This window comes from Prenolepis imparis, unplaced genomic scaffold (assembly GCF_030444845.1).
Source record: "Prenolepis imparis isolate NDT839.2.m4 unplaced genomic scaffold, iyPreImpa1.0 SCAF_2, whole genome shotgun sequence".
NCBI classification, from domain to species: domain Eukaryota; kingdom Metazoa; phylum Arthropoda; class Insecta; order Hymenoptera; family Formicidae; genus Prenolepis; species Prenolepis imparis.
In genome coordinates this window covers 1,181,038-1,192,641 of record NW_028141160.1, presented here as the reverse complement: position 1 = coordinate 1,192,641, position 11,604 = coordinate 1,181,038, and the positions used below count along the sequence as shown (strand labels likewise).

Here is an 11,604-nt window from a genome sequence, read left to right as displayed (position 1 = left end):
AAGCAGTGGTATCAACGCAGAGTACTTGATTGATCGAAGCAGTGGTATCAACGCAGAGTACTGTGCGTGCGTCGTGGGCAATCGCGCGTTGACAGATTGCGGTTAGGATCCCCATGTGCAACGCGCCGCGAGAAGTGAGAATTGTTCGACGAAAGATGTTCGGAGATGGAGACTTTGGCAGAGGACACGTAAGTACGCGTAAAACGATAGTAATATCGCCAATTTAATTCTACGGAACAGGAACTATGTACATTTTTATTTACAGATCTATGTACACGCGGAAGGCACCATCGACGCGGAGGAGACGCGTGCTCTATGTCGACGGCTTCGTATCCGCGGAGGTCATCGGCGGGAGTGGCACGATCTTGACGACCGGGCGCGTCAGTTCGCCGACGGAGGTCCGGACCTTGACAACGCGGACGCGGCCATCGTCTCCGGTGTGCAGCCGAGTAATTCGCGCGAGCGGCCAGCGGCACGGCGGCGTGCTCTCCCCTTTCACCAGGCAGAGCTGTCCCTCATGGATGGCTCCGCGGTTGACCCACCACTTTGGCCGAGGGGTCAGTGCCTGGAGATACTCCCTGGCCCAACGCTGCCACAGGTGGTCGCGCATCTGTTGCAGCAGACGCCATCGGCTCAGTCGGTTGGGCCCCACATCCACCAATGATGGTTTCGGGATGGCGAGCAGGGGGCCACCCACCAGGAAGTGCCCCGGGGTGAGGACGCCGAGGTCCTCGGGATCGTCGGACAAGGCCTGGAGCGGCCTTGAATTAAGGCAAGCTTCGACCTCGGCAAGGAGCGTAGTGAGCTCCTCGAAGGTGAGCTTCGATTCGCCGATTGTCCGGCGCAGGTGGTGCTTCACGCTTTTCACGGCCGCTTCCCAAAGGCCGCCGAAGTGGGGTGCTGAAGGTGGGTTAAAGGACCACTGGATTCCCTCGTCGGCGAGGCGCCCGATGATTGTGAGAGCCTCGCGGCCGGCTGCCCTGAAGAGCTCCCGTAGCTGCCTGTCTGCGCCTACGAAGTTCGTGCCGCAGTCACTGTGCACGATAGTGCACAGTCCACGGCGCGACACGAACCTACGGAATGCTGCCAGGAAGGCGTCGGCGGAGTAATCGCTGGCGACCTCCAAGTGCACAGCGCGGGAGCTGAAACAAACGAATACTACGAGGAAGCCTTTGTATGCCTTGTGTCCGCGGCCTCTCGAGGTTCGAAGCCAGACAGGTCCAGCAAAGTCCACGCCGGTGAACTGGAACGGCCGGCTCGGGGTGACACGCTCCCTCGGCAGGTTCCCCATCATAGGCTGCATGGTCGCCGCCCGCCATCGCACGCATGGAGGACATCGGTGGATGTGATGACGCACCAACTGACGGCCCCTCGGGATCCAAAAGCGCTGCCGGACGTTCGCCAAGGTGGCTTGGACCCTTCCGTGCAGCGTACGTCGGTGACAGGCATCTAGCACCAGGTAAGTCAGGTGAGACTCCGAAGGTAGTAGCATAGGGTGACGTTGGTCCTCGTCGAGGAGCGAGTGTTTCAGGCGTCCTCCAACCCGCAGAATGCCCTCAGCGTCCATCATCGGGTTCAATTTGCGAAGTGGGCTGCGACCCGGCAGCGGTCTTCCTGCACGTAGGTCCACCAGCTCCGACTGGAAAGCCATACGTTGGACCACTCGGATCCAGCGAGCGAGGGCCGCCTCCAACTCTTCAGCAGCAAGGGGCGCTGGTGCGGGTTCTTGGTTTGCGGCGCATAGCCGATGTCTTCGCCAACGCCATAGCCACGCCGACACGCGAAGCAGGCGGCGAAGGCTCGAGAATCGCAAGAGCTCGTCAAGTTCACGTTCCTGGGCGGCCGCGAGGCATCGAGGCAGACGTCGCTCCGGCTAGTCCTCATCGTCGATGAGCCTAAGATCCGTCGGCCAGGTCGTTTGAGGCTCCCGGAGGTAGCACGGACCATGCCACCACAGCGGATGATCCAGAAGTTCACTCGGCGAGACTCCCCGGGAAGCGCAGTCGGCTGGATTCTCCCGACCAGGTACGTGGCGCCAGGTGGCGTCTGGGTTGATCCTCTGAATCTCACTGACTCGGTTTGCCACGTATGTACTCCACCTTGCAGGATGGCCGCGCACCCAGCTGAGCGTGACCGTGGAGTCTGACCACAGGTGTACTTCCGAAGGTGGCAGATCCAGGAGGCTACGGTAGTGCTCGGCCAGTTTGGCTAGCAGGGCTGCGGCGCAGAGCTCCAAGCGGGGGAGCGAGACTCGCTTCAGCGGCGCGACCTTCGTCCGAGCGGCGACCAGGCTGACAGGGACGTCGTCGCCGGCCCGCAAGTAGATGACGGCGGCATAGGCGAGCTCCGAGGCGTCTGCGAACCCATGGAGCTGCAGAGTGCCCCTGTGGTTTTTGCAGCCAAACCAGCGCGGCTGTCGGACCCTTTCCAGCAGCGGCAGCTCCTCCTCCAGTTGGGTCCATGCGGCGGCTTCCTTCTCGGCTAGCGGAGCGTCCCAGTCGAGGTGCTGGATCCACGCAGTTTGCACCAAAAGTTTGGCTCGTATTATGATGGGAGCCAACCAACCCAGCGGGTCGAAGAGACGCGCCGTTTGCGACAGGATCGACCTCTTCGTGGGCGTGATGTGTGGAGCCCGTTGGATAGCGAGCGCAAAGTCGTCGCTCGTCGGATTCCAGCGCAGCCCAAGGACGGAATGCTCGATCGACGGCATCTGAGCGCCGGTGGTGTTCTGCAAACGGTGCTCGAGGGGAACGTCCTTCAGGAGCGCTTCATGGTTTGCGGCCCACTTTCGCAGAGGGAAGCCGCCCGCCATGCAAAGCGCTGACATCTGCTCTGCCAATTGGTGACCTGTCACCACGTCGTCCGCTCCGGTAAGGACGTCGTCCATGTATACGTGTTGTCTGATCGCGTCGGCCGCGAGCGGAAACCTCTCCCTCTCGTCCTCCGCGAGTTGATGCAACACACGTATAGCGAGATAGCTAGCCCATACGTCACGGTGTTGAGGCGATATTCTGATGTCTGCTCTTCTCCCCACAGGATACGCTGGAGATCGCGGTCCGCAGGATGTACCGCGATTTGCCGGTACATCTTCTCCACATTGGCGGCGAAGACGTAGCGGAAGCGGCGCCAACGTGTAAGGACATCTGACAGCGCCGGCAGCAGGTTCGGTCCAACGTGAAGTGAGGCGTTGAGTGACGCACCGGCCCTGGTGCGCGATGACCCGTTAAAGACCACGCGAATCTTGGCCTCGGACCCGGAGCCTCGTAGAACACCGTGATGCGGCAGGTAGCAGAGCGGTGTCCTGGGAGCCAACGGTGAATCGGTGACCGGCGACATGTATCCGAGCGCGGCGTAGTCGCTCATGAAGGCGCGATATTTGTCCCCGAAATCATGGTCGCGAGAGAACCGACGCGACATGACCTCCAGGAGACGTGACGCGGCGCGGCGAGTGGAGGTCAGATCGGGCAGCTCTTGGCGCACAGGTAGGCGCACCTGGTAGCGTCCATCGGTCAGTCTATCGTACGTACGCGAGAAGTGTTCCTCGCACTCAGTTTCATCGGCGGTCAGCGGTAATGGGGCGCGTGGAGGCTCTTCGGCTTCCCAGAAGCGGCGCACTAAGTCACTGAGTTCGTCGACGGCTGAGCACTGCACCGACGACACGGTAGTCGCGGCGTGGGCGACCCCAACGGAGCCGATCAACACCCAGCCGAAGCGAGTCAGCTGGGCACCCGGCTCGCGCGGTGATCCGCGGAGCAGGTCCGGTAAAGCTAGGTCCAAATACACGTCGGCACCGAGAAGCAGTTCCACGGGGTCTTGGCGGCGAAAATCAGGATCCGCGAGGTTGAGGCCGTCGAGGTGAGGCCAAGAACGCGTCCTGCCTTCCGACGGGCCGCTGTACACGGCGAGACGCGGCAACACGAGCGCTGAGACGGCGAGCGCGAATTGTCCGTCGCGAGAGGCCACGGAGAGCGCGACTCGACCGCGGGAGACACCCAACTGGACGCCACCCACCCCGAAGATGGCCACCGAAGACGGAGTTCGCGGCAAGCGGAGTCGCTGCGCCAAGGACTCGGCGATCAGCGACGTCTCGGCTCCGGTGTCGACTAGCGCGCGCACTACGTGACGGGTTACGGCGCGGTCATCCACTAGGACGCGGGCGGTCGCGAGCAACACCGGTCCGCACTCAGCGGGAGGACGTTCGGCCACATTCACTGTCGCGGATGCACTGGGTTCACTGGCTGTCAAAGCGGCGACGGCGAACGACTCGTGCAAGGTCGTGTGGTGCCGACCCGAGCACTTGCTACACACCTTAGTCGACGAGCAGGCACTCAAAAGATGTCGTCCGAGGCAGTTCCAGCAACGCTGGTGAGTCCCCACTAGTTCTCGTCTCTCCTGAGCCGTCTTCCTCTTATAGGTATCGCAGTATGCGATAAAGTGTTCTTTCTTGCACAGGGGGCAGCTGCGATTCGAGTCTGGCCCCTTGCTTCCGACATGGTTGGCACGAGCTGAGCGGCTAGACCTTTCCGGCTTGGACGGCTTGCTAGGCGCCTCTGCTTCGACTGCTAGGAGGACGTCCTGCGTCATCAGCTGCTCCTGCAAGAACTCGCGGAGCGTGTCGTACGAGGGGGGCTCGGGTGACTTCCCGAGCGAGCTCTCCCACTCGCGCCTGGTCTCGCTGTCCAGGAGTCCCACCACCAGGTGCACGAAGAGGTCGGTGCAGTTGCTGATCGGCCTATCGATGCCCTCCAAAGCTCCGACGGTCGTGAGGACGCAGTGGAAGATCCGGCGGAGTCCAGCGGCTGAGGGCGTCTTCATACGTTGCAGCGACGTGAAGGCATTAAGGTATGATCTTACCAAGAGCCGCTTGTTTTCAAAGTGGGAGCTCAGCATGTCCCAGGCGCGCTCGAAATTGTCCTCCGTGGTAGGTAGGTTTTTGATCAAATGTTCGGCGTCACCTTTCACACTGGTCTTTAGGTATTGAAGCTGATCGACCTTTGACAAGGAGGGCTCCTCATTCACCATTGATCGGAAGAGGTCGCGGAAAGACGGCCAGTCTTCAAACTTGCCGGAGAACTGAGGAAGCTGCATCCGCGGCAGTAGTTTGCGCGACGATGTAATGTCTCGCACCCTTTCGGCAGGTACTATCTCCGTCGGTGCGGTAAATCTCCGCTCCATCTCGCTAAGGTCGGTGCGCTGCTGTATATACTCGACCTCCACGAGACTGAAGAAATCCTCCGTCTGATACGCATGTTTTTTCAGCTCCTTCCAAAAGTCTGTACGAAGCTGCTTGTGCTGTTCGGTGAACGCGCTCCACTTCTCGTCCAGGAGGCGTATAGCAGCGTGAACGCTGTCTACGGACAACTTGGCCGACCCGATCTTCCGAAGGTTGTCGAGGGTCCGCGATATACGCCCGTAGATCTCGTGCTGGTCATCGACCATCTGCTCCATATCGTCGTTGTCCATACCCACCGCTGACGACTACGTACACGAATGCTGGCTGCGTCGGAAGCGCGAAAAGATCCGGCTCGAAGGACCAAAAGATGTTCGGAATCTTTAAAGAGTAGTCACAGCGGTAACGCGCGCACACGATAAAGTCAGGTATGCACACAGACTGACGACACAAAAAAATCGAAGACTTGATTTTACACAAAATAAACAGCACTATATTTACAAAATGTAATTTACAGAGGTTTTGCGCGACGAACTGAGGTCGCGCCGACGCGGAGCGCAGTTGCAAGAAGTGCAACAACGATAAAAGAGTATTGCCCGTGAAAAAGCGCGGTACAAAGTACTTTTTGAGAGAACGCTCGTTATCGATCCGCACAGAAGGCCTCAAGACAAGAAAGTGATTGTTCGACGGGCAAACGGCTTTATCCCGCTGACCTTCGAGAAGGTTCCGAAACGAAATCAACGAACTTTTGATTTCGTTACGTGGCGATATGGAACCCTCTCGAGAGTCGGAGGACAAAACCGTTTGTTATCATCGTTTGTTTGTGTTTTAACGACGATTCTAACAGCGACGGTATTTCGAGCGCGGGAAAACGCGCTACGGCGCGCGGTGGCGATTGGCGCACCGGCGGCGCCGCGCGGAGCCGCGCAACTTACGAAAGCGAGAAAAGCGCAATTATTCCCTTATTTTCGGTACCCGCAAACCGGAGTTCATTGCACACGCATTCCCCTTCTCTTCCTCTCTCACTCTCTCTCTCTCTCTCTCTCTCTCTCTCTCTCTCTCTCTCTCTCTCTCTCTCTCTCTTTTCTCAACACCTTGTGACTTATTAATTGTCATAGCAAAAGCTAATTTTATTGGAAATTGTCTTCTTTTAAAAGTGAAAGGATATATATTTTCGCAATATAATGTTATACGATTCAAGAAAATAATATCTCCTACTTTATCACCTGTTAAAATTTTGCATTTTAATAAATGATCAGCAAGTTCTATAATCATTAATCTAGTGCCATAGCAAAGACCTTCATTGATACTGAGATTTCTAATCAACATAATAATACAATTCGGTCTTAAACGTAATTCGTAAGGAGGGAGAGATGATGGAGACAAAGTATTTAAATATTCTGGTAATAAAACTTCTCCAATATCACCATTATCGCCACAATTTTCAGTACTATCTGTACTTGTATAAATTCGTTCCTCAGATATATCTAATAATTCAACAACTCGTTTATTAATTTCATCGACGTCAGCATTTCTTGCTGAAAGTATTGCACACTTAGCCATTTTATTAAATTCTTTATTTCGTATTAGATCACCATATATATCTTCTACAACATCAGCATTAATGGGTGCAATACAATAATCTGGAAGTTGTATATTATCATTAGAATCATTTAATATGCCATCTCCCAAATCCAACAGAAACTTTGCAAATTCAGTTTCCTCTGGGAGAACTCTCATGTTTTCCGTTAAAGAGAAACTTATAAAATGTCTCCAATTAGAACTAAACTTGATTGAAAGATTCACGATTTCACATCGAGTACCATGTATTTTAATAGGAAGAAGTTGGCTAAAATCACCACCTAATATGATAATTTTTCCACCAAAAGGTAAATTATTATTCATGATGTCACGCAAAGTTCGATCCATAATCTCTAAAGCATATCGTGGTGTCACTGGCGCTTCGTCCCAAATAAAAATATCAATTTTTTTCAAATATTGAGCTTCCTTTGATTGGATTTTAATGCTAGATGATGAATCAGTAAATAATGGAACTGGCAATCCAAATGTTTTATGAACCGTTTTTCCTGCTGGCAACAATGTCGCTGCAATGCCCGTAAAAGCCATTATACATACATGTTTATTACGAATTTTGGCTAACAAGTAACACTACTCAAGTGCCATTCGCCGATATTCTTGAAACTTTGCACACACGTAGTACATCGAAAAACATTAAACACGTATTTTTTTATTTTGGCTAACAAGGCGTTTTAAGGTCGGGTATAGTATCACTATCTTGCCTTCACTGGTCGGGTATAGTACCACTATCTTGCCTTCACTGGGTAGATCTTCCCATTGTCTGCGTGTTTTTGAGATCGCTAATGACGATTTTGACATTAGTTTAACGAGATTCAGAATGGCAAATACAAAATGGTGGACAAAATCGCAGAAGTTTAAAAAACTTTATTTAACGCCACTTGCGAAGTTTATTAGATACATGATTACGATTTTGGCAACAGTTATATCAATCTAGAGGTGGCGGATGAAAAATTCAATATGACGCATCCAAATGGCGGAAACTGAAGACAATGGGAAGGTCTACCCAGCCAGTGAAGGCAAGATAGTGGTATTATACCCGACCAGTGAAGGCAAGATAGTGGTACTATACCCGACCTTAAAACGCCTTGTTAGCCAAAATAAAAAAACACGTGTTTAATGTTTTTCGATGTACTACGTGTGTGCAAAGTTTCAAGAATATCGGCGAATGACACTTGAGTAGTGTTACTTGTAAGTGATAAATAGTTGTATATGTAAATGTTTTGCCTGAACCACCTGGACCATCGATATAAAAACAATTATTATTGTAATTATTATTGTCTAATCTATTTAATATAAGATCTACTATTTCTTTCTGCTTGTCATTTAATTGTTCATATTGTCTGACACCAATTTCCATAGTTTCTTTAAGTGTTACATAATCATTCTCTTCATCATTATCTTGTAATTGTTCCATTTGTGGAAAATCAGCAAAACTTTTGCCTTCAGCACACAACATAGCATTGATTTGAGCATATGCTTTCTTTTGTCCTTGTAATATTCCAAAATGTCGTACATAATCTTCCGACATTGCTACTTTAAAATGTTCCCAAAGCTCTTCAGGATGCAATGGTTGACAATGTAATAGTATACGTACAAATAATCTACGAAGTTGTCTTGGCATCATCCATCCAACAGCTTCGTTCATAGCTCGTCTCCATTCATCATCATCTTCAATCAAACCTAAAGCTAGACATGCCGCTGAAAATGTTTGACAAACTTCTCCATTTACAGTTTTTAATTTATCAAAACTCGTAGCTCCCTTTACCTGTGAGTAATAATAGTCGTAAATGATATAATTCAATTTGTGTTGGACTAACGGAATACATTCGTCCTATGCAATTATAATGACTTTTGCGTTTACTCCAACGCGATATATTTTTACCATTAATTTTTTCTTTTTTAAGTGTATAATATCGTGGAATTTCTATATATAAATATTGTTTTGCTTCTTCATCGCGAGAATTCAATGCAAAATAATCTATTAACATAGTAACTTGATCTAAAGCTGAAGTCATAGCTTCTTCAACTGCTTCATTTTCAATTATAACATTTTGTGCATTAGGAAGATGGACGGGTAAACGTACGATAGTATGACTTTTATCTTGTAATTTTTTCTCAAGAATACGCCAGCTCGCTTCTACAGGTCCAACATAACGAGCTTCTATAAAATTGCGTATTTCATCGTGATCTATAATTATATTTTCTGTTATTGGTTCAATTGTAATAGCAGCAGCATCATGTCCTTTGTAAATATATTTATACAGATATTTAACCGATTTGATACTTGAAACAACTTCAACATTAATATGACAATTAAATATAATTGATAAAATGGAACAATATGGAACTACATAACGATTATCAACTATATATCCACCAGGACGTTCAAAACTTTTGCCATTATCTCGTCGACGATAATAAGGATAAGCATCTTCATCCATTCTGGTCTCTTCATGATACGGTTTAGGATAATGTTTAGAACATTTTCCATCTACCAAACACCAATCACCACAAGGTCCATGAATCATATGTTTCATATATATTCATAACTATGTCGTGTAAAACACGATTTTCACAAGGATCAGGAATTTGAGCAGAGATATATTTGTCAACGATCTGTGGAGTTGTTATTTTAAAATTATAATTTAAAGTAATTAACATGTGGACATGTGGCAAACCGCGTTTTTGAAATTCAATAACATATACAAAGGCTACTACTTCTCCAAAAAATTTTTGCTTAACAATCAAATCAATTAAATAATCCTTTTTAAGATTAAAAACACGTGAACAAATGTCAGGTCTATCAGAAGCTTGTTGACCAGGCAAAAGATTCTCTTCAATTTCACGCCATTTTGGGTTACAAGTCATTGTAATGAAAAGATCTGGTTTACCAAATTTACTAACAATTGTCATTGCATCTTGATAATTTTGTAACATATTACGCGGTGATCCAACAAATGTGGATGGAAGTATGACCATCTTTCCAATACGCCCATTTAAATTATTTGCCATAGTTTGCATGTTGTTCAAGATTGCAATAATCTATTTGCTTTAATTTTATATCTGTTATAATATTTCGTTATTATATTTAACTTTATAGTTGTGATAATATTTCGCGGTCGAATAAATAACAGAAAAAAGTTCACCTAGCTAGGAATAACTATGTCATAAATCATCGAGGCAATTAAAGCGTCAATAATAAATAACAAATACGTAACGGTTACCGCACTGAGTTACAACTACCAACGTCGCGAAACACATGCGCAAAACGATCACGTGATTTCCGAGGGCCAATCGATGGAACAATCGATTGCCTCGCGCATGTCAGGCCCGTGCCTACTCAGCGCGGATCGCGCGGCAGCCAATGGCGCCAGACGCCTTTGCGTCACCTCAACAACTTTAAATTTGTTGAAAATTGATTGGCGCGTGGTGACGTGACGGGACCTGCACCGAGACAATAAAGGGAGCGCCAACAAAATTCTAAGGGCCTTATCTCAGTATATCGCAGTCAAACCGCATATCGCATCTCCGCTTATTATTAAAACCGCAAATTCGTTGACGACCTCCGCTTACCATTATTACGTTTTCTCTTTGATTTATCGCTCTGAAAAGTATTCAAGTTTTGTATTAATATTGTGCGTGTTCACTTTTGTTAATTAGTGTATGTCAATTAATTAAAAGTCTTTATATACAAAAAACGGTGACTTATCTATCCAGCGCATCCTATCTTCACGACGCGCGTTCTCGAACACATGTAATCTTTTAAACCTTGATATGTTTCAGTACGTAGTTCTTTTTGATGATCTTTACAATAATTTATTCTATCTTTTTCTATTTTAACATAACTATCTACATTGTTGAAATAAACGACGACCTAATAAAAAGACATTAAATTCATCACGAATAGCCATACGATATTTAATATACTGAGTTCTAGTTACTCGTTTATTACTATTTAATTTTGTTAAATTACAATGCCATCCTTGAGTTCCATATGGGTAAAATAATGGATATATCCATGGTTCAACATTTGGATCCATGGTACTAACATTTTGTAAAGTTTTGGTATTTCTATTACGAATTGTTACATATGATTCTGAAATTTCTCCGTCAGCAGTTGTACGAAAAACAGCAGCAACTTCATTAGTTCTTTGAGCATTATATCGACGTCGATCCATACCTGGCTTTAATGTAAATGATAATTGTAATTCTGATAATATTTCCCCAGATTCTACTTCTAATCGTCATTGATTTTCTAATTCTTCACCCATCATTTGATAAGATTGAGCAAATACATTCGATTCTCGCATTATATGTTCAAGATTTTGTATGATTTCAAAATCTAAATCTAAATTTTCAAGACGATAATTTATTGCTTCATTAGAATCTATAATAAAAAGCTGACCATAAGTCGGATTTTCATTTTGAGCAGCATGTAATGCTGTATTTATTTGATAATAAATTTGTCCTTGTATTTTGAAACAATACGAACCGATCGCCTATTTTGAAAATTAACTAAATTAGCGTTAAATGACGCAAATGAAAATGAACTATTATAACTACGAATATGTTTAAAAAATTCATTAGATTTTGCGTGTGTACCATCGAATAAACTACGAAGAAATTGTGGAAGTTGAGGTAAAGATTCCAAATATACCGCACCATGATTACAACAATCATGAAATAAATCTCCTTTATTTGATATTTTTTCAGCTGCAAAATGTTTTGCATTGCAATGGATACAAAGCACATCCATGGAACCAATATAATATTCTACTATATCGTTTATAGACATAGTATTATTAATATTTAAAAGTGGTTGTTTTCTCTTACGT

General features: G+C 47.3%; 2 protein-coding genes across 2 annotated transcripts; both read right to left on the bottom strand.

Annotated features, from left to right (window-relative positions):
- Positions 1 to 313: 313 nt before the first annotated feature.
- Positions 314 to 1,651, bottom strand: LOC145948536 (uncharacterized). The gene has a single exon (XM_083058219.1). It carries the CDS (start codon positions 1,649 to 1,651, stop codon positions 314 to 316), a length of 1,338 nt encoding a protein of 445 aa, XP_082914345.1.
- Positions 1,652 to 1,873: 222 nt separating this feature from the next.
- On the bottom strand, positions 1,874 to 5,463 carry LOC145948530 (uncharacterized). The gene is made up of 2 exons (XM_083058211.1): positions 3,080 to 5,463; positions 1,874 to 2,978 (listed from the first exon to the last, which is right to left on the bottom strand). The coding sequence occupies exons 1-2, from the start codon at positions 5,461 to 5,463 to the stop codon at positions 1,874 to 1,876; spliced, it is 3,489 nt and encodes a 1,162-aa protein (XP_082914337.1).
- Between the last annotated feature and the right edge of the window lie 6,141 nt (positions 5,464 to 11,604).

Coding starts and splice junctions, on each gene's coding strand:
- LOC145948536 (XM_083058219.1), bottom strand. CDS start 1,651: ATGGCTTTCCAGTCGGAGCTGGTGGACCTACGTGCAGGAAGACCGCTG.
- LOC145948530 (XM_083058211.1), bottom strand. CDS start 5,463: ATGGACAACGACGATATGGAGCAGATGGTCGATGACCAGCACGAGATC. Junction 2,979..3,079: donor AATGTGGAGAAGATGTACCG/GCAAATCGCGGT, acceptor CGTATGGGCTAG/CTATCTCGCTATACGTGTGT.